The 25,260-nt window shown below is 61.7% G+C and overlaps 3 protein-coding genes across 7 annotated transcripts; 1 reads left to right on the forward strand and 2 right to left on the reverse strand.

Annotated features, from left to right (window-relative positions):
- The first annotated feature begins 8 nt into the window (after positions 1 to 8).
- On the forward strand, positions 9 to 910 carry NAA38 (N-alpha-acetyltransferase 38, NatC auxiliary subunit). Of its 2 annotated transcripts, XM_079904423.1 has the most exons (3): positions 9 to 212; positions 397 to 580; positions 753 to 910. In XM_079904423.1, exons 1-3 carry the CDS (start codon positions 132 to 134, stop codon positions 863 to 865), a joined length of 378 nt encoding a protein of 125 aa, XP_079760549.1. In that variant the 5' UTR covers positions 9 to 131; the 3' UTR covers positions 866 to 910. The 2 variants fall into 2 exon arrangements, with proteins under 2 accessions (XP_079760549.1, XP_079760548.1); XM_079904422.1 differs by having other exon boundaries at positions 28 to 580.
- A 915-nt stretch (positions 911 to 1,825) lies between these two features.
- On the reverse strand, positions 1,826 to 2,560 carry TMEM88 (transmembrane protein 88; the record flags this gene model as incomplete). The annotated part of the gene is made up of 2 exons (XM_079905849.1): positions 1,826 to 2,226; positions 2,351 to 2,560. 2 exons carry the CDS (start codon positions 2,558 to 2,560, stop codon positions 1,957 to 1,959), a joined length of 480 nt encoding a protein of 159 aa, XP_079761975.1. The 3' UTR covers positions 1,826 to 1,956.
- A 171-nt stretch (positions 2,561 to 2,731) lies between these two features.
- On the reverse strand, positions 2,732 to 24,861 carry KDM6B (lysine demethylase 6B). Of its 4 annotated transcripts, XM_079905522.1 has the most exons (24): positions 24,730 to 24,861; positions 17,558 to 17,675; positions 12,592 to 12,711; positions 12,183 to 12,316; positions 11,949 to 12,090; positions 11,656 to 11,754; positions 11,338 to 11,557; positions 11,137 to 11,229; positions 10,894 to 11,055; positions 10,638 to 10,811; positions 10,210 to 10,548; positions 7,961 to 10,104; positions 7,726 to 7,852; positions 7,493 to 7,598; positions 6,414 to 6,619; positions 6,227 to 6,291; positions 6,073 to 6,144; positions 5,826 to 5,974; positions 5,567 to 5,681; positions 5,290 to 5,477; positions 4,966 to 5,107; positions 4,547 to 4,673; positions 4,242 to 4,412; positions 2,732 to 4,141 (listed from the first exon to the last, which is right to left on the reverse strand). In XM_079905522.1, exons 5-24 carry the CDS (start codon positions 12,083 to 12,085, stop codon positions 4,118 to 4,120), a joined length of 4,860 nt encoding a protein of 1,619 aa, XP_079761648.1. In that variant the 5' UTR covers positions 12,086 to 12,090; positions 12,183 to 12,316; positions 12,592 to 12,711; positions 17,558 to 17,675; positions 24,730 to 24,861; the 3' UTR covers positions 2,732 to 4,117. The 4 variants fall into 4 exon arrangements, with proteins under 4 accessions (XP_079761648.1, XP_079761647.1, XP_079761645.1 ...); XM_079905521.1 differs by having other exon boundaries at positions 2,732 to 4,412; positions 10,894 to 11,031; XM_079905519.1 differs by having other exon boundaries at positions 2,732 to 4,412.
- Between the last annotated feature and the right edge of the window lie 399 nt (positions 24,862 to 25,260).

A 25,260-nucleotide genomic window follows, 5' to 3' on the forward strand; every position in this document is an offset into this window, starting at 1 on the left:
AGGAGGAGGAGGAGGAGGAGGAGAGGTGATCTCGCGAAAGAAAACAGGTCGGGAGCGCTCGCGAGATCTCAGACCACCGGACACCAAAGGTTCTTAGGAAGTTGAAGGGCCTGGAGGAGGCCCGGGAACAAATGGCCGCAGCTGGACCAGCCATGCTGTTGCGAGAGGAGAATGGCTGTTGCAGCCGGCGTCAAAGCAGCTCCAGCGCAGGGGTTAGCTCGGGTTCTGGGATTGAGGGGCCGTCGGGGAGCAAGATGGGGGGACGGAGGGGGAACTGCAGCTCCCGGCAGCCTCTGGGCTTCGTGTGAGCGCCCCGCGGGCTGTCGGGAGCTGTGGTTCCGCGGGCGGGCAGCAGCCGAGGCGGCGCGGTCTGAGCGCCTGTCCCGCCCCGCTCAGGACTCAGATGGGGAGCGCGAGGACTCACCGGCTACGCGCGCTAGGCAGCAGCTGGAGGCGCTGCTCAACAAGACTATGCGCATTCGCATGACAGATGGACGGACACTGGTCGGTTGCTTCCTCTGCACCGACCGCGACTGCAATGTTATCCTGGGCTCGGCGCAGGAGTTCCTCAAGCCGTCGGGTCAGTGCCCGGGGAATGCACACCCGCCTGGGAATGCGGCGAAGCCTCACGCAAAGCATTTCCGCTTAAGTGCCTGGCTGCACCCCTTATTTTCTGGGACTAGAAGTCGTGGCACAGAAGGGGCGGGGCCGACGCTGGCCTGCCTCTCTGATGCTCTGACTCTTCTTTCCAGATTCCTTCTCTGCCGGGGAACCCCGTGTGCTGGGCCTGGCCATGGTACCTGGACACCACATCGTTTCTATTGAGGTGCAGAGAGAGAGCCTGGCGGGGCCTCCCTATCTCTGAACACGATCGCGCATGCCTTTCGGACTTCATTAAATCTGTAACCGACGTGGCTTGTGTCTGTGTGTAGCTGGGTTTCTGGGACAGGAATTACACACCTCATCCCTAGAGGAATAGGTTTCTCTGAGGTCGGGAGCACTCTCAACCCTCCTTCCACAACCTGGACGTCCAGGACTGCCAAAGGTTCCCTCAGGTTCGGGGTGGGGATGGGGGGACAGGCTGAACTTCGGATCCACGGGCCCCAGGATGGGCCTCTCCATCTTCCCTCCCACGCAGCTGCTCCAGAATTGTGGCGGGAGGGGGTGTCATCCTGTTCCGGAAGGCCCATTGTTTCTCTCTCCGGCCTGGCAACACCGAGTTCCTCTAAGCTGGGGTCAGAGAACAGGCTCAGGTCCCCAAGGGGAGCAGCACAGGCTACAGAGGCCGGGCTCCCTCCACTCCATTGATAAGGAGGTGACAGGGACAGAGCTCTGGGGTCTGGCCAGGAAGAACGGCCTAATGCGATAAGGGAAGGAAGGCCTCCTTCCCAGGAGGCTGAAGGATGCTCCGGTCTGCGCAGTAGAGCCACGCCCCCCCCACCCGCATGTTGTTTCCTGCTCCTGGGCACGTTGCAGGAGTGATTGATAGTATTTGTGCCGCCCTTCTGTTCACAGGATCCCAGGATCGCGTTCAGTTCATTAATTCTTTATTGATGTGTGATGACTCCTTCCCCTCCAACCTCGCCCACCCCACCCCACCCCACCCCACCCCACCCCATAGCCCGTAAATACTAGGAGCAGCACCGGAAAAGAAGGGCACCAGCGCACCACCGAGGTTCAGTTGTCCTATTCACAGGGGGGTGGGGGGTGCAGGGTCCAGCCCAGATGTTCAGGATTCAGATATGGGTAGAGAGGGGAAAGTAGGTTTTCCGGGGTGTGGCGAATTTTCACCAGAATTGGGTCCACAGATGCTGCCGTTCTGTTCTTCAAGAGGATGCTGGGACCCGGCTTAGGCAGGAGCGGGGACAGGGTAGGTCGGGAGACCCCCGGGCTTCAAGTCCTTGGGCCGACCGGGAGGGAGGGCACTCCTCGGGGTTGTTCTTGACTCGAGGGTCCTCAGACCCAGACCTTTCCTGATGTTGGAACGGCCTGGGGCCCTGGCGAGGACCGGTTTTGCCGCGGCTGCGGGGTGCGCCGGCGCCGATAGAGGGCTCGGCTGTAAGGCACGAGGCAATCGGCCAGGCGGAGGCGGAGGCAGAGGCGGCGGTAGCTGGCCAGGGCAAGCACGAGCAGCGGCACGAGGAGCAGGAATCCGGTGACCAGCAGGGCTGTGAAGCCCGGGTCCCGCAGGTGCGCGGTGCAAGGGGGTGCCTGGGAGCGCAAGAACTGTGGGAGGAGAAGAGGCATGAGGCCCAAGCCAAACAGCCCAGGCCGGGAGAGGTTGTGGCCCACAGACCCCACCGCCACCGTCACCAGACACCCACACGCACACCGCGGGGCGCACACTCACCTGGGAGTGGCAGAGGAAGCCAAAGCCTAGCATGGTGACAGCGGGCAGCAGGATGGTCCCCAGCACCAGCGCCAGCAGGAGAAGATTGAAGGCAGCCACCAGCAGATTCTGGGCGGTGACCAGCACAGCGCAGGCCCAGCAGTCCAGGGGGTCCCGGGGCTCTGGGCCGCCGCCGGGAACCGGTCGCTGCGCCCCGGGGACATCCGCCATGGCCCGCCTGGCTCCCTCCCGCCTGGGCCACGGCCCTTATAGCCCTCTTTCCTGCCCCTCCCCCGGCCCAGCCTCTCCCCACCCCACCCCCCCTTATCCTGGAATGCGGCTCCGGGATTAGGCACCCCCCATAACGAGGAGCAACCGAGCTCTGGACATTCCACAGGCGCCTCCGGGGAGGGGCTACCCTCCCCATCAATCACGGTCTCGCCGCCCTCTTCCCAGTGTTTTCCCTGCTTACCACCAGCACTTATCGAAAAGAGATTTTTTTTTCTGATTTTATTTTTAATATTAATATTCTCACACAAAAATCACCGAAAATAAGGGTAGGGTTGGGAAGACCCCTCTGCCCCTGGGGCAGAAAGACAGTGCAGTGCGAGGGGGCAGGACTGTAAACCCCCCACCCCTCCGCAGCCCCAGCGTGGAGGAGAAAAAAAAAAAACGACAAAACGAAAATAAAGCCCCAGAGAAACTCATCCCGGGGTGTCCCTGCCCCAGTGAGGCCCTGGCCCTGGGCTGTTTCACGCGTAAAAAGAAAAGGGGGGTGGGTTGTAAGGGGAAGGTCCGTGTTTTTAAAATTGGCCGGGGCTGGGAAGGACGGGGCTCCTTTTCCTCATAGTTCTTTCTTTAAAACTTTAAAAATTTATTTTATTTATTTATTATTTTTTTTTTTACAAAATACCATTTCAGTTCCCACTTCTTCCCCTACAGTACAGGAGTCGCTCACCCTCAGGCGGGGTTGGGGTCGGGTCGGGAGTGGGGGACTGGTCCGAGAAAGTGCAGGACGTAGGGGAGGGGAGCAGGTTTGAGCACCATGAGAACCCGGCTGGAGCCGCGGGCGGGCGGACGGGCGGAGACGGACGGGCCGGGGCCGGACACACACTGGGGCGCAGGGAGGGTCCGGCGGCGGGCGGTCCCTGGAGGGGCGGGCGGGATGGCTTGGGGGTGCGGGAGGTCGGGTTTTCCCAAAAATGAATAAATAGAGGTGAGTGGGACTGTTATAAATTAAAAACCAAAACAAACAAAAAACCCAGAAAATACAAATCATAACCAAGTGAATAAACAAGAGACATGTACAGGGGTCACAGCTAGCACTGGAAGTAAAAAAGGAGGTTCTGGGGGAGGGGTAAAGCCCATACAAAGAATCTCATTAAAAACCTCGGCTGCCGTAACGTCTATGTACATACACGAGCCGCGTGCATCTGCGCCGGGCGGGCGGCTGGCAGGCGTGAGGGAACCCGTATGTGACCCCCGCCGCCGCCGGAGCCTGGTCCTTGTGTCTGTTGCTAGAAAGGCCAAAGTCGGTGAGGGGAGGCGCTGGTGGGCGAGGGGCTACCAGCCCCCTTCCCCGTCTCCCATTTTTTTTCCTTTTTTCCTCATATTTGTTTTTTAAAAAATTCTTTTTCTTAATAAATTAGGTGAGGGGAGCTGCCAATGGGGTGGAAGGGCTGGGCCCGACCCCCTTCCCGGCCAGAGGCGGGACCTAGGTCCAGCCCAGGCGTGTGCTGGTGGCCCCGCGGCGCCCTGCGGGCGGGCAGGCGGGCGGGGCGTCCGGCCTCATCGCGACGTGCTGGCCGGGGCCTGCGGGAGAGAGCAGGCGGAGCTCAGGATGCGCGATCGCCCACCCCCGGCCCGGCCCGCCCCGGCGCCCCCTCGGGTCCCCGCCCCGCCGGGCCCTCACCAGCGTGAAGGCGTCGTAGGCCTGCGCCAGCTCCTCCGTGCGGTACTGCTCCAGCACCACCACGCCCTGCAGGCCTGCGCTGCGGCGCCGCGCACAAGCCTCGCAGTGCACCAGGTACGTGTTACGGCTGCCGTTCTCACTCGTCACGAACAAGATGTTGAACACCTCCACCTGCGGCGGGGAGGAGGCGGCGGTCAAGGGGAGGGAGGGAGGGAGGGGGGGGAGAAGGAGGGGAGAGAGGGAGGGAGGCCGGAGACGAGCGCCTCCCTCCGAGGAAGCGCGCGAGGGAGAGAGGGCGCACTCACGTCGCACTCGTTGCAGTAGTAGGCGGGCTCGTCCTTGACCCGGCCCTGGTAGGCGATTTTCTTCCCGGCCCGCACCAGGCTCTCCCGCTGCACCTGGCAATGCTTCATGGACTGCAGGAGGCAGAACCTAAGGGCGGGGCGAGGTGGTGAGGCGGGGCGGGGCCTCCCCGCTTCGGGCCGGGTCACAGCCCCCGACACATCCCCGTCACAGTGGAGGTTTTATGTGGTTTTTGTCTACTTGGACCACTGGAAGACAAAGCTCCTCAGGGCAGGGGCCTTGTCACCCGCCCAGCACGGCAGCCCTGCATGGCACGCGGCAAAAGGTGGAGCGGTGGGGGAGGAGGGGTTGGAACAAGGAAGAACAAGGCGGGCCAGGTCGGATGGAGATGGGCTCCCTCCCAAACAGGGCCCTCCCTCACTTGATCATCTTGAACAAGTCGGGGTCGCTGATTTTGACCGTGCGAGCCACGTTCCAGGACACGTGAATCATGGGCACGATGGATTTGACGTTCTTCACCTCGTTCCACTCGTATCGTTCCAGGGCCAGCTGGTACTGATAGGCTGCGGGCCAGAGAGGGTCATGACAGGATTCCCCAACAGCCCGAGACACTTGGGCCCCCGCCCCTTCCCTCACGGCTGGCCTGGCGCCCTCCAAACCCGCCCCCCCCACGGGGCTCACTCCCCAGGGGCCCCAGCCCCTCACCGCTGAGTGGCTCACCCCACCACCGGCCCCGCCCCCTCACCGGTGAGGGGCCCCACGTTCCAGGCGATGTTGTTGCACCAGCCGGTGGCCTGCACCCAGTGCACGGTCCCCGCATTAATCCACACAAGGTCTCCGGGGCGCTGCACGAAGCGGTACACAGGGATGTTGGAAGCATAGAGGTCATCCAGGATTGGCCACCAGGAACCCGTCAGGTAGTCCACGCCATGCCTGGAGGGTGGCCACAGGGTCAGATGGAAATCTGGGAATCCAGGGACAGGGCGTGGGGGGTCTATCTACCCGAGGAGGGCGGCGCGCACCGGTCGCAGAAAGCGCTGATGGTCTCCCAGTAGTGCTCGTGCACCGCGAACCACTCGCAGTCTCCTGGGCCAATGTTGATGTTGACCGAGCAGAAGTTGTTGTTCTCCTGATGGCCTGAAGGGGGCAACAGAGAACTGCACGGTTGGTCGGAGCCGGGCTTGTCGCGCACTCATTGGTTGACAGAGGAGCGCTGGCGGCAGCCCCGCCCCCCGCGCTCCTAGCGGCACGACGCACTCCGCAGCCCCGTGAAGAGCGCACCTGGCGTTCGGCTGCCTGGGACCTTCATGTACAGCTGCACTGTGTTCATGCCCAGGATGGTGTGGCCCACGTGGCTCAGCATGTTGCCCGTGGAGGTTACCCGCATGAAGGCGGGCAGCTTCAGCAGCTCCTGCAGCTGGGGCTTCCACCTGCCGTGGCGAGGGAGGCAACAGAAGTGAGCAGCTACCCCGACTCTGCTGACCCATCAGCACTCCCGCCCCAGCTTGCTGGCCTCAGCCCCACTGACCGCTTGGCATCGGACAGGTCGATGTTGGTGCCAAACTTGATGATGTGATGGTTCTTCGGATCCGGTGCGCTGCTGCGAGGGCAAAGAGCACAGGTTGGTGGGGAAGCGCAGGGAAAGGAAGGAGTCCTGAAGGGCAGAGGCAAAGCATCCCTACCTAGGAGGGGTTCCCGTGGTGCTGTCCGGCTCCTCGGACTCCTCGTCCTCACTCTCCTTCTCCTCCTGCTTGGTCACAGGGGTAGGCAGGCCTGGGTCAGCGGCCTTCCAGGAGCCCTCCCACCGCAGCTGGGGCTCCAAGTCCCCTGATTCCACACCCCCTACCTCTGCCCGTGCGCGCCTCTCACCTGCAGGGACTCTTGGAAGGATGAGGCCTGGTACTGCGCGTACTTGGCAATGGTGGTGTGGGAACGGGAGCTCTCGCAGGGCCAGATCTGTCGCGTGCCTGTCAGGTCCCAGTTCTCATCTGAGGGCTGCTGCACCTGGGTGCGCACCTCCACCGTGTGCTCACCACTGGCCTCCACCAGCGTCTTGGTGGAGAAGAGGCCCAAGTCTGCAAGGGAGGGCCGAGCAGAGTGTTGGGGCAGGGGCAGAGGGCGGGGAGCGAGGCCCCAACTCACCCTCTCCCTTCTTGCTCCCCAAGACTCTGACGCAGTGGACACAGGCTTCTCAGAGCTCAGCCAAGGAAGAACAGGCGAGAACCCCAGCCCCTCATCAAGCTGGGAGGGTTGGCCCTCCCAGGGCCTGGCCTTTACCTGCATCATAACCAACCCCCTCTCTCCCACTGATGCTCTGAGTCCCAGCCCCTCCCCCAGAGTCCTCAGGTGTCCATGAGGCCACATGTGCAAAGCACCTGGCACACAATAGGTGCTCAATGAATAACAGTTTAAGTTTTCATTGGATCCAATGAAAGATTTCATCAAGTAAAAGCCTAGACCGTGCTTCAGTAACATTGGAGGAAAGGGAGGATATGTGGGTAAGAGAAGGCTACAAGGAAACAGAGGAAACAAGATTAGTTTTTACAGGAAACAGGATTAAGTTTTATAACTCAGTATGGTTTCCTTTTACTTTGGAAGGTGTTTGAAATTGTGCACAATAAAAGGTTGAAAAAGAGAAAGCCCCAAACCATGAGTCTCCTTGGATTTTACACAACCTTAATCACCAAGAAAACCAGAAGTAACTCTAAGCAGATCCCGAGATACATCCCCTTCCCACCTGCCTACTGCTGGGGACAGACAGATGGGGGGAGGAAAGCCTGAGGTCAGCTGACCCATCACTCAGAGCACTCTTCAAATATGGCTTACACGTGACTGAGGAGAGCTCACTACAGCTGTGGCCCTGGGTCTTCCAGAGCGGGGGCTCTCCGAGGGCCCCAAAGCCCCAGATCCTCGCAGCCCTCCCCAGGTCTTTCCACCTCCACACTCACTGAGCCGCAGGGAGCCTGCCAGGCCCCGGATCACGGTGATGGGATTTCGAGGGTCTGTACAGAACTGCAGCAGCACCGGCGAGAAGGCATCCCGTTTACTCTCCAGCTGCGGGACAACCAGGAGACAGGGCTGAGGTCAGAGCCCCGTCCCAGGCTCAGGGCCCCCCAACAGTTCCAACACTGTCCTAGAACCCTCAGGCAGGGGCGGTTCTGAACACGCAGGGCACTCATACATAGATGCTGGGTGTGGGCGGGTTCAGTTTTTCCCGGGGCAGCTTCTCCTCCGAGTTGATCTTCGGTTTCACAGACTGGGCAGGGGAAAGGTAGGACTCTCGAAACTTCCCTTTCACCTTGGCATTCCTGTAGAAGGACAGTGAGATGAGAACAGGAATATCAGAGTGCTGGGGGAAGGGAGTCTCCCGCAGGGCCAGGCCAGCAGCCTCAGCGGTGACAGCCCCCCCCACTCACTTGCTGGCCCTCACGACGTCGGCAGCACAGTGGCTGATGGTGAGGTCTGCCATCCGCAGCCTCCGCTCTTCCACCTCCGAGGCGATGAAGGTCTCCTTGTCACCACTTTCTACTTTGATGAGCCGGATCTTCAGCTCCTTGGGGGGCCCTTCACTAAGTGAGCGCAGCTTCAGCATGTCAGCCCGGCTGACACCCAGTGGCCCCGGAGCTTCCTCCCGAGCCTTCTTCCCAGGGACAGGGGCTGCCGGGGGTGTGGGCTGGACAGAGGGTGCAGGAGCTGGCGGAGGGCCCGGAGCTACGGGCGGCTTGGCCTTGGAGGCCCCGCCCAGATCCGGCCGGGCCTTCTCACGACCCTGGATCTCCTCGCTCTGCAGGTCCAGGTTCCCCAGCACTCGGCGGCTCTTTTCTTTGGGGGCCTTGGCCTTGGCCTTGGCCCTGCCCTCCCGGGGCCGCCGACCCACACTGTCCTTACAGGCCCGCCGGTGCCGCCGGTGCTCCTTCTGCCGCCTCTTGCTGCTCCCTGGTCGTGCTGCGGCCGCCACCCCACCGCTCTCCTCCTTGGCCTGAGCTGGGGGCTGCAGTCGCTCAGTCCCGCTGTCCGCTCGATCTGCCGTGTCCACTGGGTCGGCCGGGTCTGCGGTGCTCCGGCCCACCCGCTCCACAAGGGTCTCACAGGCCCGACTTATCTCTTCTAGCACCTCAGACTCAGAACGAGCAGGGGGCAGCGGCAGGGGTGGGGGCGGGGGTGCGGGGGTCATGGGGCCCGGGGCTGGCTCTTCGCCCGCCCTGCGCTCCCGGGCCCAGGGCCCGCCTGAGGTAGAGAACTGAGATGACGAGGAAGCGGAGGGCTGTGGGGAGCCCTGGGCGCTCGGGGCCGCGGAGGTGGGCGGTGGGGCGGTAGCACCTGAAGAGGAACCGGGGGAATACTGAGTGGTGGGCAAGGGCCCAGGCCGGGTGGGAACAGCTGCTCCAGTCCCCCGGTAACAGTACTTTTGTCCTTCCAGCACGGAAGCCAAGGACTTGAGCAGGTTGGCCGGGCTGGCTGGTGGGGCTCGCGCAGTTGGCGGTGGCTGGGGTGGTGGCGGGAACTTGGCTAGAGGCGGCGGTGGTGGCAGGGCTGGTGGTGGCTTCTTCTCCTCTTCCTGGGTGGCCGGGGTGGTGGCGGCGGTGGCAGCAGTGGTGGCTGGGGCTGTGTCAGTGGGGAATGGAGGCTGCAGAGATGTAAAGGGCTCCTTCAGAGGAGGCGGGGGGACCACGCCTGCCTCGTGTCGTTGCTGCTCCTCCTCCTTGCGAATGGATTCATCCAGCATCTTCATGATGTTGGCCAGCCCATCAGGTAGGATCTTGAATTCAGCTGGCTCCTCAAACTGGTCCTCCAGTGGGGTAGGGGGGAAGTCAAAGAGTCGAGGGCCTCGGGCAGGCAGCTCCCCAACCCTGGGCGGCACAGGCTGGGGGGCTTTATTCAGGGGGCCTGGGGATGGCCCCGGCCCCCCCTCGGGGGTCTTTGGGAAGGAGACCCTGGGCCGAGGGCTCTCCGGGTGCCTGAAGCTTCCTGAGGTATTCTGGTGGCAAGAGGAGGGAGGGGCTGGAGGCAGGGCAAGAGTCAGGGGTGCAAGAGGTGGGTCCTGGGGGCTCAATGTTGGGCTGGGGGGGCGGGGAAGGGGGTCCATACTTCTGGCCAAATAGGAAGGTGTAGGGAAGGACACAGGCCCAGTAGGGCTGCTGCTGTGGCTGCCACTGTTGCTGCTGCTGGTGGTTGGGGGAGCGGGAGGGGTGTGCGAATCCTGAGTGCCCACAGAAAAGCGGGGGGCCGGAGGTCCCAAGAAGCCCTCGCGGTGGGGGAGGGGTGGCGGGGGAGGGCGGGGGCGTCCCTCAGCCCCGAAGAAGAGCTCGTCTAAGATCTCTCCATCCTCACGGGCTGCTCGGCAGGCTGGGCCCTTCAGCCAGGCAGGGGGGGGTGGAGGGCGTAAGAGGCGGGGACAAGGGGGAGGAGGAGGTGAGGAGGGGCCAGGTGGCAGGGACAGGTGGGGAGTGGCAGCGGGAGCCGCCAGGAATGGTTTCCGACTACTGTGTGCTGAGGGCCCAAGGCGGCCTTGGTGAGAGGAGACCTCCAGCGCGGGAGTTTGGTAATGGTCAGCACCGGGCTGCAAGTGTAGGACGGCGGTGGTCAGAGGGCTGCTCCAGCCACCCTAGACCAGCTCCACTCATCCCCCCCACCGCTCCGCCCACCACCTGCAGTTGTCACTCACAATGCCTGGGCTCGGCTCCACGCCCCGGAGACCAGGGTTGCTGCTGCTGCTACTGCTGCTGGTGGTGGTGCCGGGGGGGCCAGGGGGCCGGGAAGGGGCGTAAGGCACGCAGGCGGTGGTTGCTGCTGGTGAAACGCTGGAGTCCATCCGCGACCTCTGAACTCTGCTCTCTCTAAGGTCACTTCCAGGGGGACGGGTGGCAGGCGGGCAGCCATGGCTCTCTGCTCCTGGGGGGCGGGGGCCTGGGGGTGCAGCCGGGACCAGCCGGTGGCCGGGGGGGTGCACAGGGTAGGCCGGAGCTGGGTATGGATATGGGTGAGGCAGCGAGTGCCGCTGCTCCTGTGGGCGAGAAAGGAGGACACTGCGTGAGGAACGAAGGACACAGGGGCTGGAGATAAGAGGTGAGGGGGCCACAGAGAGGTGCTCACCTGGCGCTCTGGGGGTGCTGAACCCTTGCGCTCGGGGCCCCATGCATCTCCATGCGGGGTACTCCACAGCCCTGGCTTGGTCAGCTGGAATGGAGGGCTGGTGGCTAGGCCAGGCGGGGGTGGGGCTGGGGGTAATGGTGGCGGAGGCAGCGGCAGCCCTGGGGGAAGGCCAGTCTGGAAGAAAACAGAGTGTGAGAGTCCCACTCCTCGCCCCAGCCTGCCCACTCGCTGCTGGCCCGCCCACATACAATCATACCTGCTCAGAGTTGCAGCCTCTCCTGCGTTTGCCTCCAGGGCTGAGGCCCTCCTCCCCCGAGGGGCCTGAGAGTGCTGCAGGAGGCATCGGCTGCACCACCGGGGGTTCGGCGGCTCGCTTCACCGGGGGACCCCCCCGCTTGGCCCCATAGTTCCGTTTGTGCTGAGGACGGAAACAGAGAGAATGGCACCGGTGCAGACCTGGCCCGGCCCTCCTCCCTAGCCCGCCCAGTCCCAGCCTCACCTCAAGGTGCAACAAGTTCCACACTTGCTCCAGGGGAGGCAGAACCTTGGGTCGGTGCTGGCAGGAGGCGGCATGAAAGTTCCAAAGCTGGGCCTGAGGAGGTGGGGGAAGAGTGCAGAGCACAGGGCAGAGGCAGACGTAAGACGAGGGCACTGAGTCAGAACGCACAATCCTAGCCCCCTGTGTCCTGCCTCATCCCACCTGCTGTAGTCGGCCGACGCGGGGCCCCAGCTCAGCCAAGCTTCCTCCGTATCGAAGGGCGCTGTGGTAGCAGCGTACAGCCTCCTCACTGTCGTGCTCTGACTCGTACAGCTGCCCAAGCTGCTCCCACAGCCCCGGCTGGGCCGGCTCCCGGAGCAATGCCTGCACACAGCCATGCAGGGATTCCAGCTTCCCATGGAGGGGTCTTGGGGTGGGTGTCCTACAGAGCAGAAGGGGGGGGAGGTGGCAAGGCTTGGCGAACTCTTTTAAGGCCCCAGCCTTACCTCCCATCCCCAGCACCTTTCAATCCTCACTCACCCTGGAGCATAATACGGTTTGTTGGGGTGGCCAGAGCTACTGCCGTGTGAAGGAGGTAGGGGAGCAGGGAGTGGGGGCTGCCCGATGCTGGCAGAGCACCTGGAGAGAGAAGGGCTCTGTTAATGTACAGCAAGCTGGAAGTCTTGTCCCTACCTAGGAAGGAGGGGACTGAGGAAACAAGAGAAAGCAGCTGAGGACTGCACTGAGGCCCACGGGATGGCAGAAATGAGAGACTGAGGAGCAGAGATGGGAAGAGGAGTGCCTGGAGGCAGAGAGACAGACCAAGTTCTCACCTGCCTCCAGGCAGCCATGCGCTCCGAGGAGGGGGATGGGGCGGGCAGGAGCTCCAGGCCCCAGCACAGCTCAAGCCCCCAAGGGCAAAGGCTTCCCGTGCAGCGCGGGCCCCTGCAGGGTCCACTGCCCGATGCATCCAGCCTGTGTCAAGGAGAAGAGATTATGATCCTACTGGGAACAGAGACTGAGCTGTCAGGGTACACACAGCCGACGCGGCCCCAGTCTTCCCTTACCAGGTCAGCAGTGGCCCCAGAGATCGGGCACGGCCCCCTGCCCCAGCTCCTTGGGGCGATGGTCCGGCTCCAGCCGCTCTGACAGGAGTGCCCACTGCCCCCAGATGGTCGCCCAGGGCCTTTCACAGCCAATTCTACGGAGAGGAGGGGGAAAGGAGTAAGGTGAGCGGGCCAGCACACAGTCGGGGCCGCAGGCTAGGCTGGGCTGGGCTGGGCTGGCCTGGCTGTGGCGCCCACAGGTCTGTGATCTGCGCAAGGCTGGCTATCCCTGAGGAGCGGCCCACCCGGCCTAAGGAGCCTCAGGGGAGTGGGGGCAGCGGGAGGGCCAGTCGGTGCGATGGGGTAGCTGCGCTGCTAGGCTTCCAGCAGGGAGCCCCGCGGGCCGAGCTGCAGCGCTGCGGCCGCTTACCCGGCCTCCGTGGGAGCTTTCTCTCCCGGCGTCGGCGAGCTCCGGAGACCTGACCAATCACAGGACTTCCTCTCTCCCCAGAAAACCAATCATCACCCGTGTCTCCGCCTCAGTAACAGCCTGGCCGGGACCAATAGGAGCGAGGTTAGCCCGGCCGCTGCCGGGGGAGGAGGGGCGGCGGAGCCGGTCAGACAGGCTCTGCCCGGGGTGACCCCGACGTGACCCCGCGGCTCCCACCTAGGGTCTCCATCTCCAAGCTGACACTAGGCCGGTCGAGGCAAGCGGAGCCTGAAACCCGTGCGGGTGAAGGCGGCGGGTCGCACGTTCGGGCCGACCTGGGGCATGGAGCTACCCGCAAGTCCCACGCGCCCACAGAGCCACCGGTGGTCCGCGCTAGACCGCCCGAAACGCCCCCTACCCCGCCGCCTAACACCGACGGACAGCAGACGGATGCACAACGCCGACACAGGTGGCGCTCCCCCTCCTCACTTCACCTCGCCCAGTGCCTGACCTCCCCACCCCCTAGGAACTGTTTAGGGCTGGCCACTCACGGCGACTTCTAAGGCACCCAAACCTGCCCGCGCCGCGATCTGAGCGCTCCACCCACCACGCCTGACCCCCATCCCAAACCATGGTCAAGCCCCCAGTTTCATACCCAGTTCCTTCAGCTCCTCCACTTCCCCTGGTTCTGTAGGCCTTCAATACCAACCGACCCCCAAAACCAAAACCGTCCTCTAATCCCCCAACTTCTGAGAAGTCGCGCACAGCGGTCCCGAGTGGCCCCTCTCGCGTGGCTCCCGTATCCTCTATGCCCTTCCCCGCCGGGGCCACGCGGCTCCCCACGGCCCACGTGGCCCCCGCCCCCCAAGGGAGGGGGGATTTCGGGGGTTGCCCGTGACGTGGCTACTTGCGCAGCGGAAGCGGCGTGTGTAAGAGTACGGGGGGGGGTCCTTCGGGAGGGAGGAAGGAGGGAGGAAGGAGGAGGGCGGGGCCCGCCCGGCGGTGACATCACCCTTGTCCCACTCTCACCGCCCACTCCCTTAAAGAACCCAGAACCCGTTTCACTTCCTCCTTCACCCCCCCCAACCCCTTCCCGTCGGTGCTGGCTCGACCCACGACGGGAGCAGCGCTCCCCTTCCTGGGCACCTTCCCTTTAGCCCCAGTTCTTCCTTCTCGCCTCTCTGAGCCCAGGATCTCGGTCCCCGCGCGTCCTGCTCGCCTACCCCGCGTCCCCGCAGGTAGGAAGCCGGCTCCGCTCCCGGGATCGGTCCATTGAGAGTCTAGAGTACAAAGAGCTGCGAGAGGCGAGTGTAGAGTACAAAGCGGCGGGGGCGGGGCCAGCGCTCCAGCTGGAGCTAGCGCCGGGCAGGAAGCCGGGGGAGAACGCGCGACGAGGGGCTGGGGGCGGCTGGAAAGTTCGCCTTCGCCGAGAGAAGTCTGAGCTGTGGGGAAATTTCCACCCAGCCCACAAGGGCATTTGGGTTTCTGGTGAAAACAGTCCTCGATCTGCAGGGCAAGGTCGTCTGTTTGCACGCAAGCGCTTGGACCCTACAGGTCCCGGCGTGCCACTCCCCGGCGAGCCCTAGTAGGCGCTTGGGCTCTGCGGACCCTCTCCGCGGTTCACGCGGAGTTTCGGTCAGAACTCTCTCTCCTCACCATACAGCCTTTATGTCAGTTACCGAGCCCTGGGCCAAGCACAGCGCTTAACTGCGGTCAAGCATAGCCCTGGCCGGCTGCCCCCACCTAAGTCCCGGGACCCATGGACCAGACATGGGAAAACGGGGAACCCGGGGTCCAGACATCAGAGGAACAGATCCCCGATTGGGAAGTGGTGCCGAGGGCGCTGCCAGTTACCAGGAAATGCAGCTTCCCCTTCTGCGATGATGACACTTCCCCTCTACCACTTCCCCTTTCCCACGGGGAACTGACTCAGCTTTCCCTAAAACAGCGAGTCCCGTCGGCCAGCCCCTTTCCACCTCTATCCACAAACCCCTACGCCGGTACTCGGAATACAGCAGCCCTCACTTGAGAACAAAAACTTCCTGTACACTAAACACACACTCACTCTCGCCAACCACCTCGGATCCTTGTCCCCACCAGGGACCCAGGCGCCTGACTTCCCATCCGCCTCCTGTACAAAGCCCTCCCTCGGGGTCTGATTCAGGCTTGGGGTGGGGGAGCATGAGTCACCCAGAAAACCTTCCCCTATTCCCACTGACTCAGCCCCCGCCTCCCTGAACACACACAGACACACACAGTCAGAGGCAGACACAACTCAGCCCACACACCGCTCCCCACCGGTCCCGCGGAATTTCCCCTCTCGTCTTCCCCCATGACGGCCCCTCCCCGCGCCGGGCAGCCCCGACGCCGCGGTCACACCTGTTCCCCAGGCGCCAGCAGCCGGCTCGCGGTCCACTCTCACCTCCACTCTCGCTTTGGGGCAGGAATAGCCCTCCCCGACTCTTGGCGTCCGTACTAACCCAGGGGAGGGGACAATCACCGGCAGGCACAAAGACAGACACCCAGAGACTCCTCAAAGACAGATGAGAGGTAGACGCACACGGCCAAAGAGGACGGTATACTTCTGGGGCAGGCATTCCAGCCTCTCCAGTCGGACCCACAGTACTGGGAGTCAGCCGCTCAGAAAGGGTTAATTCTTCTCCTGCCGAGGCCACGCCCTCTCCATCCGGGCACTCCCGGCTAAGCCCAGCTCCGCCCCCTCCATCCGGGCTCTGGACTCGGGGACTTTAACCGGCCCCCTCCCCCTAGCGCCCCGAGAGGGACCCACTCTATCAAACACACCCACTTAACTCTCTCTGGGCTCCAGGCCGGAGGAGCCCCTCCGCACACCGCTCCCGCCGCGCGGGATGAGGGTCCAGACGTGAGCACGCAGATTCACGTGCCGGCCAAAGACAAGACCCCGCAATTAGGGTATTACCGAGCAGGGAGTTAGCAGGCACGCGGCACGCGCGAGGAGGTGGGGCCGGCCCGGAACCCCGCCGCGTCCCGCTCCCTGTCAGGCTCCGTTCTGCCTGGTGGAAGCGAGGGGTTACAGCTCGCTTCTTACCTGGGGGAGGGGGAGGCGTAGGGGAGGGCCGCCGGCTGGGGCTCCGCTCTGACTCAGCCACCCCGGGCAGGCCGCCCGCTCGGGATTCCCTTCCCCAGCCTTCCCTCGCTGCTGGCCCCTCCCCGCCCCCCACCGAGAAGTGACAGTGCCGGCCCTGGCCCGCTATGTGTCACTGCGAGCCTTGTGTCTGCCTCTGACTGGACCGCTGTGTTCACCAGTCTCTCTGACAAGGTCGGCTGTGTATGAGTCCCGGTGTCTGTCTCCGTGTGCACCTGCATATCTGCTCATCTTGTCTCCATCAGTGCCTGTGTCTGATGCGTTCCTGTCATTATGCCTGTCTACACGACTCCGAGGGGCTGTCTCTGTCTGTGTGTCTGCCTGGCTCCTGTCTCGGTCTTTTGTCTGGGACTGCCTCTGCATCACTTGCCGTGATCACGTGTGTCTCTCTGCACATGCCCTTCTGTGTTTGCCTTCATGTTCCTGAACAGAGTCAGGGAAACACTGGAGCAGGCTGACCCGGCAGACTCCTCGCCCCACTCCCCTGAATCCTGATGTCTTACTGGATCAGTGATCCTTCTGTTTGAGTCAAGCGTTTGGAGGTCTGGGTGCCTTCATTTAAGTTCTGTCCTATTCCTCAGCATCCTCACTTATCCTCACAGCTCCCTGTGGCTCCCATTGTGATGGTAATTGCTAGCATTTAGTGAATACTTATAACATGCCAGGTACTGTGTTAAGCACTTTATATACATTTTAAAAAACTCCTCTCCAGAACCTGACCTAGTACTACCCCATTTTACAGATGAGGTAATTGAGGCTCAGAGAGGTTATATAACTCTGTCAAGGTCATTCCACAAGAGAGAGTAAGAGCTAGGCTTCTTTCCAGAGCCTTATTCTTACCACTCTTCTATAATGCCTCTGTACTATTCTCTGTTGGTTTTATCCTCACAGGACATTTCCTAGGTCAGCCTGCCCCTCAGCTCTCCCCCACAGTACCATCCCAAATGTCTTATGTCTCTAGAGAAGGTGTAGGTAGGAGGCTGTGCAGCATTTCTCAGAAGCCATTGGTTTCTTGGCCCTGAAGCTCATTCAGTTAACACATTCATTCAACGCAATTCCACTGAGGCACCCCAATGTGCAAAACATATCGCCAAATAGTGAGAGATACATAGAAGAAAACAGTCCCACTCAAAACTTAGTGAGAAGTGGAGAAGAGCAACACACACTCAGAGAACTTAAGTCTCTGGCTTAGGTACCCTCTTTTCTCCTACAGAAGAATGGGGGATGGGATGGAGCAGGGCCTTAGGCAGAGAAGTGGCAGAAAGAGAGAGGGAAGCACAAGAGGAGTAAGATTTAGGATGTATGGGGCAAATGCTGTGGTGCAGTAGGGAGAGGGAGGAACCGAAGGGATCTGGAAGGGTGGGAATGCCAAGACTGCCATGGCAACGGCAGGTTTTTGTGACAATGGCCTCCAGTATCTCTCCAAATCAGTTCCCGATCACCCTCCATAAGCCAGGCTGTTCAACAACTATTACAGGGGCAAAGCCCTCCTCATTCCAAAAAAAAATCTTATCTCTACTTTCTGGCCTGCAAACTCCAGGTTAATTCAATTTAGTAACTGAGTTGTAGCACTGGTGGGGAGGGGGAAGGGGGGGTGATTTTTTGGTGGTAGTTGAGAGGCTGGTGAAGTACAGGGATGAACCATTCATAGGCAACAGAGGGGAGCTCCATAAATGAGGAAGACTGAACCACTCAATCACCTCATGGTGGGGGGGATGCTCAGAGTTGGACTGGACCATTCTGAGGAGTGGGCATGATCTAGATCACATCAATCCTTCTTGCATATGGCGCAGAGCTGGACTGTTGCGGGGAGGCGCTGCATTGCTCAGGGGCAGGACTTACCAGATGGGAGTTTGGTGTGCCCTGTCTCATTGGAAGCAGCGCCCCAGCAGTAGGGTGCAGCAGACCACAGTGGGTGGGGTGGGTGGTACTACGGGGCTGGCATGGTGCCTGGGGGAACCTAAAAGAAAAAAGCCAGTTAGAGGTGGGATCTCCCAAGCTGGAGAATTTTCCTATGCCCCCTGTCCCCTTATTGAGGAGAAACCTGGCTCTGGTGGTCAGATGGGATGAGAGAATCTGTTTCCATGGCAACCAGAAAAAGCCAACCCAAGAGTGGTCCTCCAGCCTTCCCCTTTAGGAAGCAGCCTGGACCAGGGAGTGAGGGGAGCATGCTACAGCATCTGCGTTAAGTCCACAGTGGACACCCAACCCATGATCCCTCTTCTGACTGGACCCTCCTGCTGAGAGTCCTTGGCCCCAGGGTAGCCCTAACTGCCTCTGACATCTGCACCCAGGTCAGCTTCAGTCCTGGCCTCAGGCTCACAGAAACTCTTCCTTCAGTTCTGCCTCCTCCCTAACCTTATCAAGACACCAGACAACCCCACCTTCTGGACTCTGCCCCCTCTCCTTCCCTCAGGCTGGTGCAGGCAGGTCTTGGTGAGCAGCACAGGTGGCCAGACTAGATGAACGGGCCCAGCAGGGAGGAGTCTTCCTCCTCAGCAAGGACTGTGACTCTGGGCCTGGGTCTGGAAGTGGCCTCTGCTGCAAGCCTCCCTTCCATCAACCCATCAAGGCCATATCCTGTTTCTCCATCACCTCCTTCCTCTATGTGGCCCAATTAGGTGATAGAGGCCCACTCCCTCCCCTCCTAACTTTCAGAGACAAGAAGTTAGGTGTCTAGGTCCAGGGCCAAGAATCTGGTGTCCATCCAGGGGTCAGACCTAAGTCTGCCTCACCTCAAACTCACTCCTCAGGGACCTATGTTTTCTGCCCTCTTAGCCATAGTTCTCTGCCCTTAAGCACCCAGACACTTGGGCTCCCAGTCTAGCCTCTCCGCTCCCTGTCCTTCCAGCCCCCATCCTTCCCCCTGCCCCAGAGGCTCAGGCCTCCAGCCCCCAGCCTCCATGATGCAATGTGCTGCAAGCTGCCTCAGCTGCTGATGACACTGCCCCCAGGGGAGGTGCTATTTCTGACCCATGCAAGGCCCCTCACCTGGCCAGGGTAGTGGTCAGCTGCAGGCTAGGGAGGCCAGGCAGGCAAGGTCCTTCTGCTGGAGAAGGGAGCTTGAGGCTGGAACCCTCCAGGACAGGGACACTCAGAATGTGAGACCAGAGAGTGAGTGAGTAAGAGAGAGAGAGAGAGAGAAACAGAGAGAAACAGAGAGAGGGAGAGAGAGAGAGAGAGGGAAACAGAGAGAGAGAAAGAGAAAGAGAGAGAGAGAGAGAGAGAAAGAGAGAGAAACAGAGAGAGAGAAACAGAGAGAGAGAGAGAGAGAGAAAGAGAGAGAGAGAGAGAGAGAAAGAGAGAGAGAGAGAGAGAGAGTGTGTGTGTGTGTGTTAGTCTGTAGCATTTGTATTTGTGGTTGTGTTGGGGAAGAAGGGGATGCTGGGGAGGGGCCTTAGGACAGACCAAGAGGAGAAGTGAGGGGCAGCCAAGGGGGTCAGCCAAGGGGGTCAGCGGGGTGTGTATGGGGTGTCTGGACACCAGAGTGGGGGAGGGGCCAACAGCCATTTAAAGGGCCAGCCCCAGAGCTTTAATCCCTCACCAGCCCTGGCCCCAAGCCGGAGGCTGTAATTCATCTGTCCAACAGCTGGGGTGGGTGTGTGTGTTGGGGGGGGGGCATGTGGACGGGAAGGGGGAGCTGGGGGAGGGGCTGGGGCTTTCTTGTGCACAGAGCCAAACAACAAAAGGGGAAGCTGAAGGGCCAGCTCCAGTGTGCCCAGGACAGGCTGCTGACGTGCAGACCTGCCGGTGGCCCCCACCTGGTGGCCGACAGACTCCGTAGTTTAGACTCAAGGATTCTTGGCCAAGGAGTCCATGAACCCAAAGGTGGGGCCCTGGAGAAGGCCCAGGTTGAGTGCCCCCCAGGCAAGCTGTCACCCCTCCGTGCAGGTCCCATCCGCAGCACTGTCCCAGACCTGGCAGGCCCCGAAACAGATTCAGCCTCAAATGCCCTGCTCGCCAGCCAAGCCTCCCCAGACAAGGCCTGCCGGCTCCCCCCTCCCGCTGGCGCAGGGTGGCAGCGGCCACACCGAGGCTGTCCCTTTAAATCATTACCACCCCTGATTGTGTGGACGAACAGAGGGCCCTGCCCCCCAGGCAGAGGCTTGCCACCTACCCCCACGAGTCCCCAGAAATGTGAGGGCCATTTAAAGGGACAACAGAGAGGCAGCCGGGTCTCTAACCGTCCCCGCCCCCACCCCAAACACACTCACAGACCCTTTCGCCCGCGACACATAGCCCCTTGCCCCTCCAGAGGGCCCCCCAAATTCCGGTTCTCTCCCCACCCCTAGAGACTGCTAGAAGGAGAAAGGGGCCAGAGTTGGGGGGCGGGGAACTGGGGAAACGAGAAAAGGACAGGGACTCCCTCCTTCCTCAGAGCCCCAGGGGACAGGTCGGAAGGAAAGCAAAGCCTGGAGAAGCAGCGAGACAGAGCCCCGAAAGGTGCCGCGGGCAGACCTGGGGCGCACAGGCTGTCGGTCGAGGGGAAGGGAGTTGGGCTGCACGAGACAGCGGCGCGGCCAGCGGGCGACTAGCCCAAGTGGGGAGATGGAACAAGGAGGGCCGGGGGCAAAGAGGCAAGACCGGGGGAAACGGGGAGACGGAACCGGGGAAAGGGGTCATCTGGGAGGGTGTGGAGGAAAACCCGAGAGGGGAGGGCGAGCCAGGCCGGGGTTACCTGCTGGGTGTCTGTCCCCCGGCGGTGCCCCCGGAGTCCGGGTAGGGAGGGGGGGGAGCAGCGGGGGGGGGGGAGTGGGGGCTGGGGGGGCGGGGGAGACGGTCCCTCCTCTGCCTCCTGGGCCTGCCCCGGCGCTTGCAGCCTCTGCCTCCCTCCCTCCTCCTCCCCGTCCCTGAGTCCCGGAGTCAAACAAAGAACTGTAGCAGGCTCTCCCCAACCCCCTCCCTCCCCCCTCCTCCTCCTCCTCCTCCTCCTCCTCCTCCTCCTCCTCCTCCTCCACCTCCTCCTCCTCCTCCTCCTCTTCCACCTCCTCCTCCTCCTCCTCCTCCTCCTCCTCCTCCTCCTCCCCCCCTCCCTCCCTCCCCACCAGCAGGCTCCCTCCTCCTCCCTTCCGGTCTCTTCCTTTAACTACCCGCCCCCCCCCAGCCCCCAGCACTAGTCTCTCTACCCACCCACCCGAACCTTTTACACACCCCTCAGCCAGCCCTGTCCCCGCAAAGGAAACTGTGGAGTCCCTCTGTAAAACTGAAAGGCTCCAAAGAGCATGGGAGGGGATTGGGGTCTTGCTCAAAAATCAAGAACCACAATACAATTATTTTATTTTCACAGCCAGAGGAACAGTCTTAGCTGTTTCTTCTGCAAGAAGGGGGAAAAAATAATCGCAAAGAAAGCAATACAAATCTGACTAAAGCCCTCATCAAATAAAGTGCACAATGCAGTGGAAGCTAATCCCCAGCCCCCCCCCGCCGCCCCCCCCCCCTCGCCCTACCAAATTAGCACAAACTCTCCACTCCTCCCTGGAGAACTCCTAAGGTCTTGGCCAGTTTGAAGCAGGCCTACCAACCATAATAATAAAAATAATAACAGCGTTTAACAATAATAAGCATTTCATAACAAGCATTCATTCAGTGTTCATTCTGTGCCAGGCACTGTGCTAAGTGCTTTGCATAAATTATCTCATTTTTTTCCCTATCAACTGCCTAGAAGGTAGGTATTAATATTTCAATTTTCCAGATTAAGAATATGAGGCACGGGGAGGTTGTGACCTTTCCAAGTGTCTACAGCCACTAAGTGGCAGAGCTGGGAATGGAATCCAGGTCTGATCTGACAGCCCAAGCCCTAAGGTACACAAAAAGAGAAACCAATTTTTTGCAATACGATAACCAATACCATGACTTAATAGAGAAGGGCAGCCATAGCTATCAACTGAGTCCCCTTCCTTCAAGAGACAGAGATCCACCCACCTACACAGAATAAAGGCCCTGACTTTTCAGTCTAATACAGTTTCTTGACCCTTTTCCTCACTGTTGGGACTGGGGGTGGGGTGCCATTGATTAAGGTCAGGGCTGAGCTGGTATCCAGCAGTATACCACACAGCAGTATACCACAGTTTGCCTCCTGGGAGGTAGCTATCTGGCAACCACTCCTACTTCAACTCAATATGGGGACAGGGGCGGGGGCAATGAGACACTTGGTAATGCAGCAGGTGGGAAAGTAAAAAGACTGCTGGGAGGCTCTTTCCAGGAGGGACGGGGGTCTTGCAGGAAAAGCTCTTCTGTGCCAGTCTAGGGAAAAGTGACCCAGGCTTCGCTTCGCCCAGCGAAGGGGCAAAGTCCACCACACCACACCCGTGCCCCTCCCCCTCACAAGACTCCAGGCCAGGGTTTCCCACCTGCAGGACGCTAAGGCCAAGGGAAGGGAGAGGGAAAAAAGATGGCACGGGGTTGCAGCTGGACTCGGGGCGGGGGGTGTGGTAGGGGGAGGGGGCCGGAATGGAAAGGGCACGTGCACTGGTGACATCATCCCAGGCCACCTTTAACACAGACCTTTGACCCCGAGGGGCGGAGAGGAGCCTCAGGCTAAGCTTCCTGGGAAATATCCTTAAGAATTCTGGGAACCCAAAAAGGAGAGGAAGGAAGGAACCCAGGCGTCCCGCCCTTATCTTCTGCCCCCAACGCGGCTCCAATCCCTTGGACTCGGGCCTCTCGGCTCCTCCTCTCCGCCTCCAGCCCTGACCTCCCAACCCACATTTCTGACGGAGTCCCGACACGCCTCTCAGAGATACTGTGCCTTCTCTCTCCTGGGCGAGATCTCGGGTGGGGCGCGGGAGGTGGGGGGCGGGGGCACCAGGTCCCGCGGGGCTCCGTCTCCCATCAGCGGGATCCCCCGTGCCCCAGCCGGCCGCCAGCCGGAATCTGTCTGGGTCCCAACTCTCCTGCCCCTCCCCGCGCTGTTCCAGGGCGGAGTCTGTGGAGTTGAAATCAGGACACGGCAAGAGGAAGAGTTATATAACTGGGAGAAGACGAGAAGGACGAGTGAAGATCGGGAGAGGCAGCCCGAAAGGAGCCGAGGGAGGTGCAAAGAGCACCAGGGCGAGGGGGGGAAGAAACGTTAGGGATGAGAAGGGTTTTGGTGCACATCAAAGGGGAGGAATTCACGCGAAGACGGGTTGTGATGGTCCGGGAAAAGTCACCTGGCCCGTCCGGGGCTTCCCCGCAGCGCCCTCCCCAGCCACCAAGAGCAGCTGAGCCCGAGCGAGTGAAGCCTCGGGAAGGGGTGCTGATACCCGTTCCGTTCGTCTTGGAGAGGAAACCTTAGCCAGAGCTCGGGAAGGCAGCGGCGGAGCATATGGGGCCGGAAACCACAGCTCCGCCCAGCCCACCTGGGAGAGTGGGGCGCCAGCTGGGGGTTGGTGGGGAACAGGTAGCTGGCTCCTCCCACGCCAGGCTGGGCAGTAACGGCTTGAGACCCAGAGAAAGGCTAACGGACCCTTACGTCTGGTTCCCCCCGGGGCTGAGGAGTGAGTGCAGCCCAGTACTAATTTGCGAACAGAGTCTCTAGATGGGGGTAACTGGGGGAAACGGCAAGCGCTGACTTGCCGCGCAGGCGCGGGGGGGGTTACTCGGGCTCGTGCGGCGCGGGGAGGGGGAGTGGGCGCGAGCGTGTGGGAGTGCACGTGCGGGTCCCGGGCAGTTACCCCCTCCCAGCCTCCACCTCTTCCCCTCCCCTTTCCCTCTTCCTGTCGCTCTACGATGCCTTCTCCACATTGGCTGCCAAGGCGCTGATGTCAGAGGCAGCCGCTGGAGCGGATTGGGCGGACGCGAGAGTTAGGGAATCCAGCTCCTGAGTCTAGCTCTCCAGTTACTCTGGCAACAGGGCAAGCAACCCCCGGGAGGGAAGGGGAGCAGAGCTCAGCGCCGCGCCTGGGTCCCGCCTCCCTCCGGACCAACGCCGAGTCCGTTTCTGTGGCAGCGCAGCTCGCTCGCTGCTCCCCTGCTTCCTCCTAGGGATCTCCCTGTCTCGAGAACCAGGCGACCTGCCCTCGACCTTCGCCGCAGTCTCCCAGCCCCCCACTCTGCCAACTCCCATCCTAAATCAGCCACAAGCCGCGGCAGACAGGAAGCGAATCTGCGTTGCTTAGCAACCTGCCCGCGTGCCCCCTCCCCACTATTTACCCCAGCTCCGGGAGGCGGAGTCCCTACCCCCTCCCCCGCCCATGCCCTTTGCCCTCCCGACCACAATTTCCTGTGAGGGGGACCGAGATGACAGGAAGTCAAACAAGCACCTCAGCCCACCTTTCCCTCTGGCCGGGGCGGGGGGCTTCGGCTGCTTTCACGGCCACATCCCCCACCCTGGCCCCTGAGGCGCGCTGTGCGTCTCGCTCTCGCCATCTCGCGGCTACGTCGCGAAGGTTCAGCGGAGAAGGTCCCGAGAAGGGCGAGAAGCTAGGAACGGGAGGTGTCAGAGTGGGGGCTGGACCGGGGATGAGGAGACTATCGGGGTGAGGCCGAGTGCAGGGAGGTGACATGTGGTGGAGGGGATGGGGGCGAAGGCTACCGCTGGGAAGCTGTCGGGGCTCCCAGTGTGAGGGTCAGAGCTGAGGCTACATACCTCACCCGTGGGAAGAGCCAGAGGGAGACTTGGCGCGGCCCGGGACCTGAGACACAACCCTGACTACACCCGCCCTCAAGAGGCCATCGCACTGACCTAACTGCAAACCCTGATCTTTGGTCCTGCCCTTCGGTTAGGGACCGCCGCGCCCCGCCCCCGCCCTAGGGTCGGGAAGGGGAATCCCAGCCCAAGAGGAACAGGGAGTCCTTTCAGGCCCCTGTCGACATCCGGAACCCAGGACATCTGCCGCCCAGCTCTTCCCTCACCCCCGCCCTGCTCTTTTCTAGGGGACCCAGATGTCCTACGCCCAGTCTTCTTCCCAGTGCCTTCCTTTCCAGAGACCCGAACGTCCATCCCCAGCTCTACCCTTCCTGCGACTCAGGCGTCCCGCCCCACTGCGCGGAGATGGTTTCCCTTTCCAGACGCCTTCGCGGCTCCCCGTTACCTGGTTCTGGGGTGTCCCAGGTGTTCAGGTTCCCCAAGGTCACCCAGGGGGTCGAGCGGCCCCCCCCTCTCCCAGGCCGGGGCTGGGGGGGCCGCTCCGCCCCGTGGCGCAGTTGGATTTTCCAACACAAACACCGCCCCCCTACCCCCCTCCCGCGCCCCAGCCCCGCCCCCTTCTCATGGTCCCGCCCCTGCCCGCGCCTAAGTCCCTCTCTCAGGCTCCGCCCCGCTTTCTGCCGGTCCTGCTCGCCTCAGCACAGGTGCCGAATAGCATGCCGAATGCGGGGTACAGGGTTCAGGGTGCAAGGAACGGGGGTCCAGCACCGATCCCTGCCTGACAAACCCCGATTCCGTTTGGATCACGCGCCCTTCCAAAGTAAGCCCCGCCCCACTCGCTCAAGTCCTGCCCAGCGATTTAGCCACATCTTCTTTAGGCCCCACGGCCCTGCCCATTCGTTCAAGGCCACGCCTCCCCTCCCTCTCAAGACCTCCCACTTCCCTTGCTCCTTTCCCGGTCCAGTAGCTACTCATA

This window comes from Stenella coeruleoalba, assembly GCF_951394435.1.
Source record: "Stenella coeruleoalba genome assembly, chromosome: 19".
Lineage (NCBI taxonomy): Eukaryota > Metazoa > Chordata > Mammalia > Artiodactyla > Delphinidae > Stenella > Stenella coeruleoalba.

Coding starts and splice junctions, on each gene's coding strand:
- NAA38 (XM_079904422.1), top strand. CDS start 172: ATGGCTGTTGCAGCCGGCGTCAAAGCAGCTCCAGCGCAGGGGTTAGCT. Junction 581..752: donor GGAGTTCCTCAAGCCGTCGG/GTCAGTGCCCGG, acceptor TCTTCTTTCCAG/ATTCCTTCTCTGCCGGGGAA.
- KDM6B (XM_079905519.1), bottom strand. CDS start 12,085: ATGCATCGGGCAGTGGACCCTGCAGGGGCCCGCGCTGCACGGGAAGCC. Junction 5,975..6,072: donor GACCTGTCCGATGCCAAGCG/GTCAGTGGGGCT, acceptor TCGCCACGGCAG/GTGGAAGCCCCAGCTGCAGG. Junction 5,478..5,566: donor ATCAGCGCTTTCTGCGACCG/GTGCGCGCCGCC, acceptor GCCACCCTCCAG/GCATGGCGTGGACTACCTGA.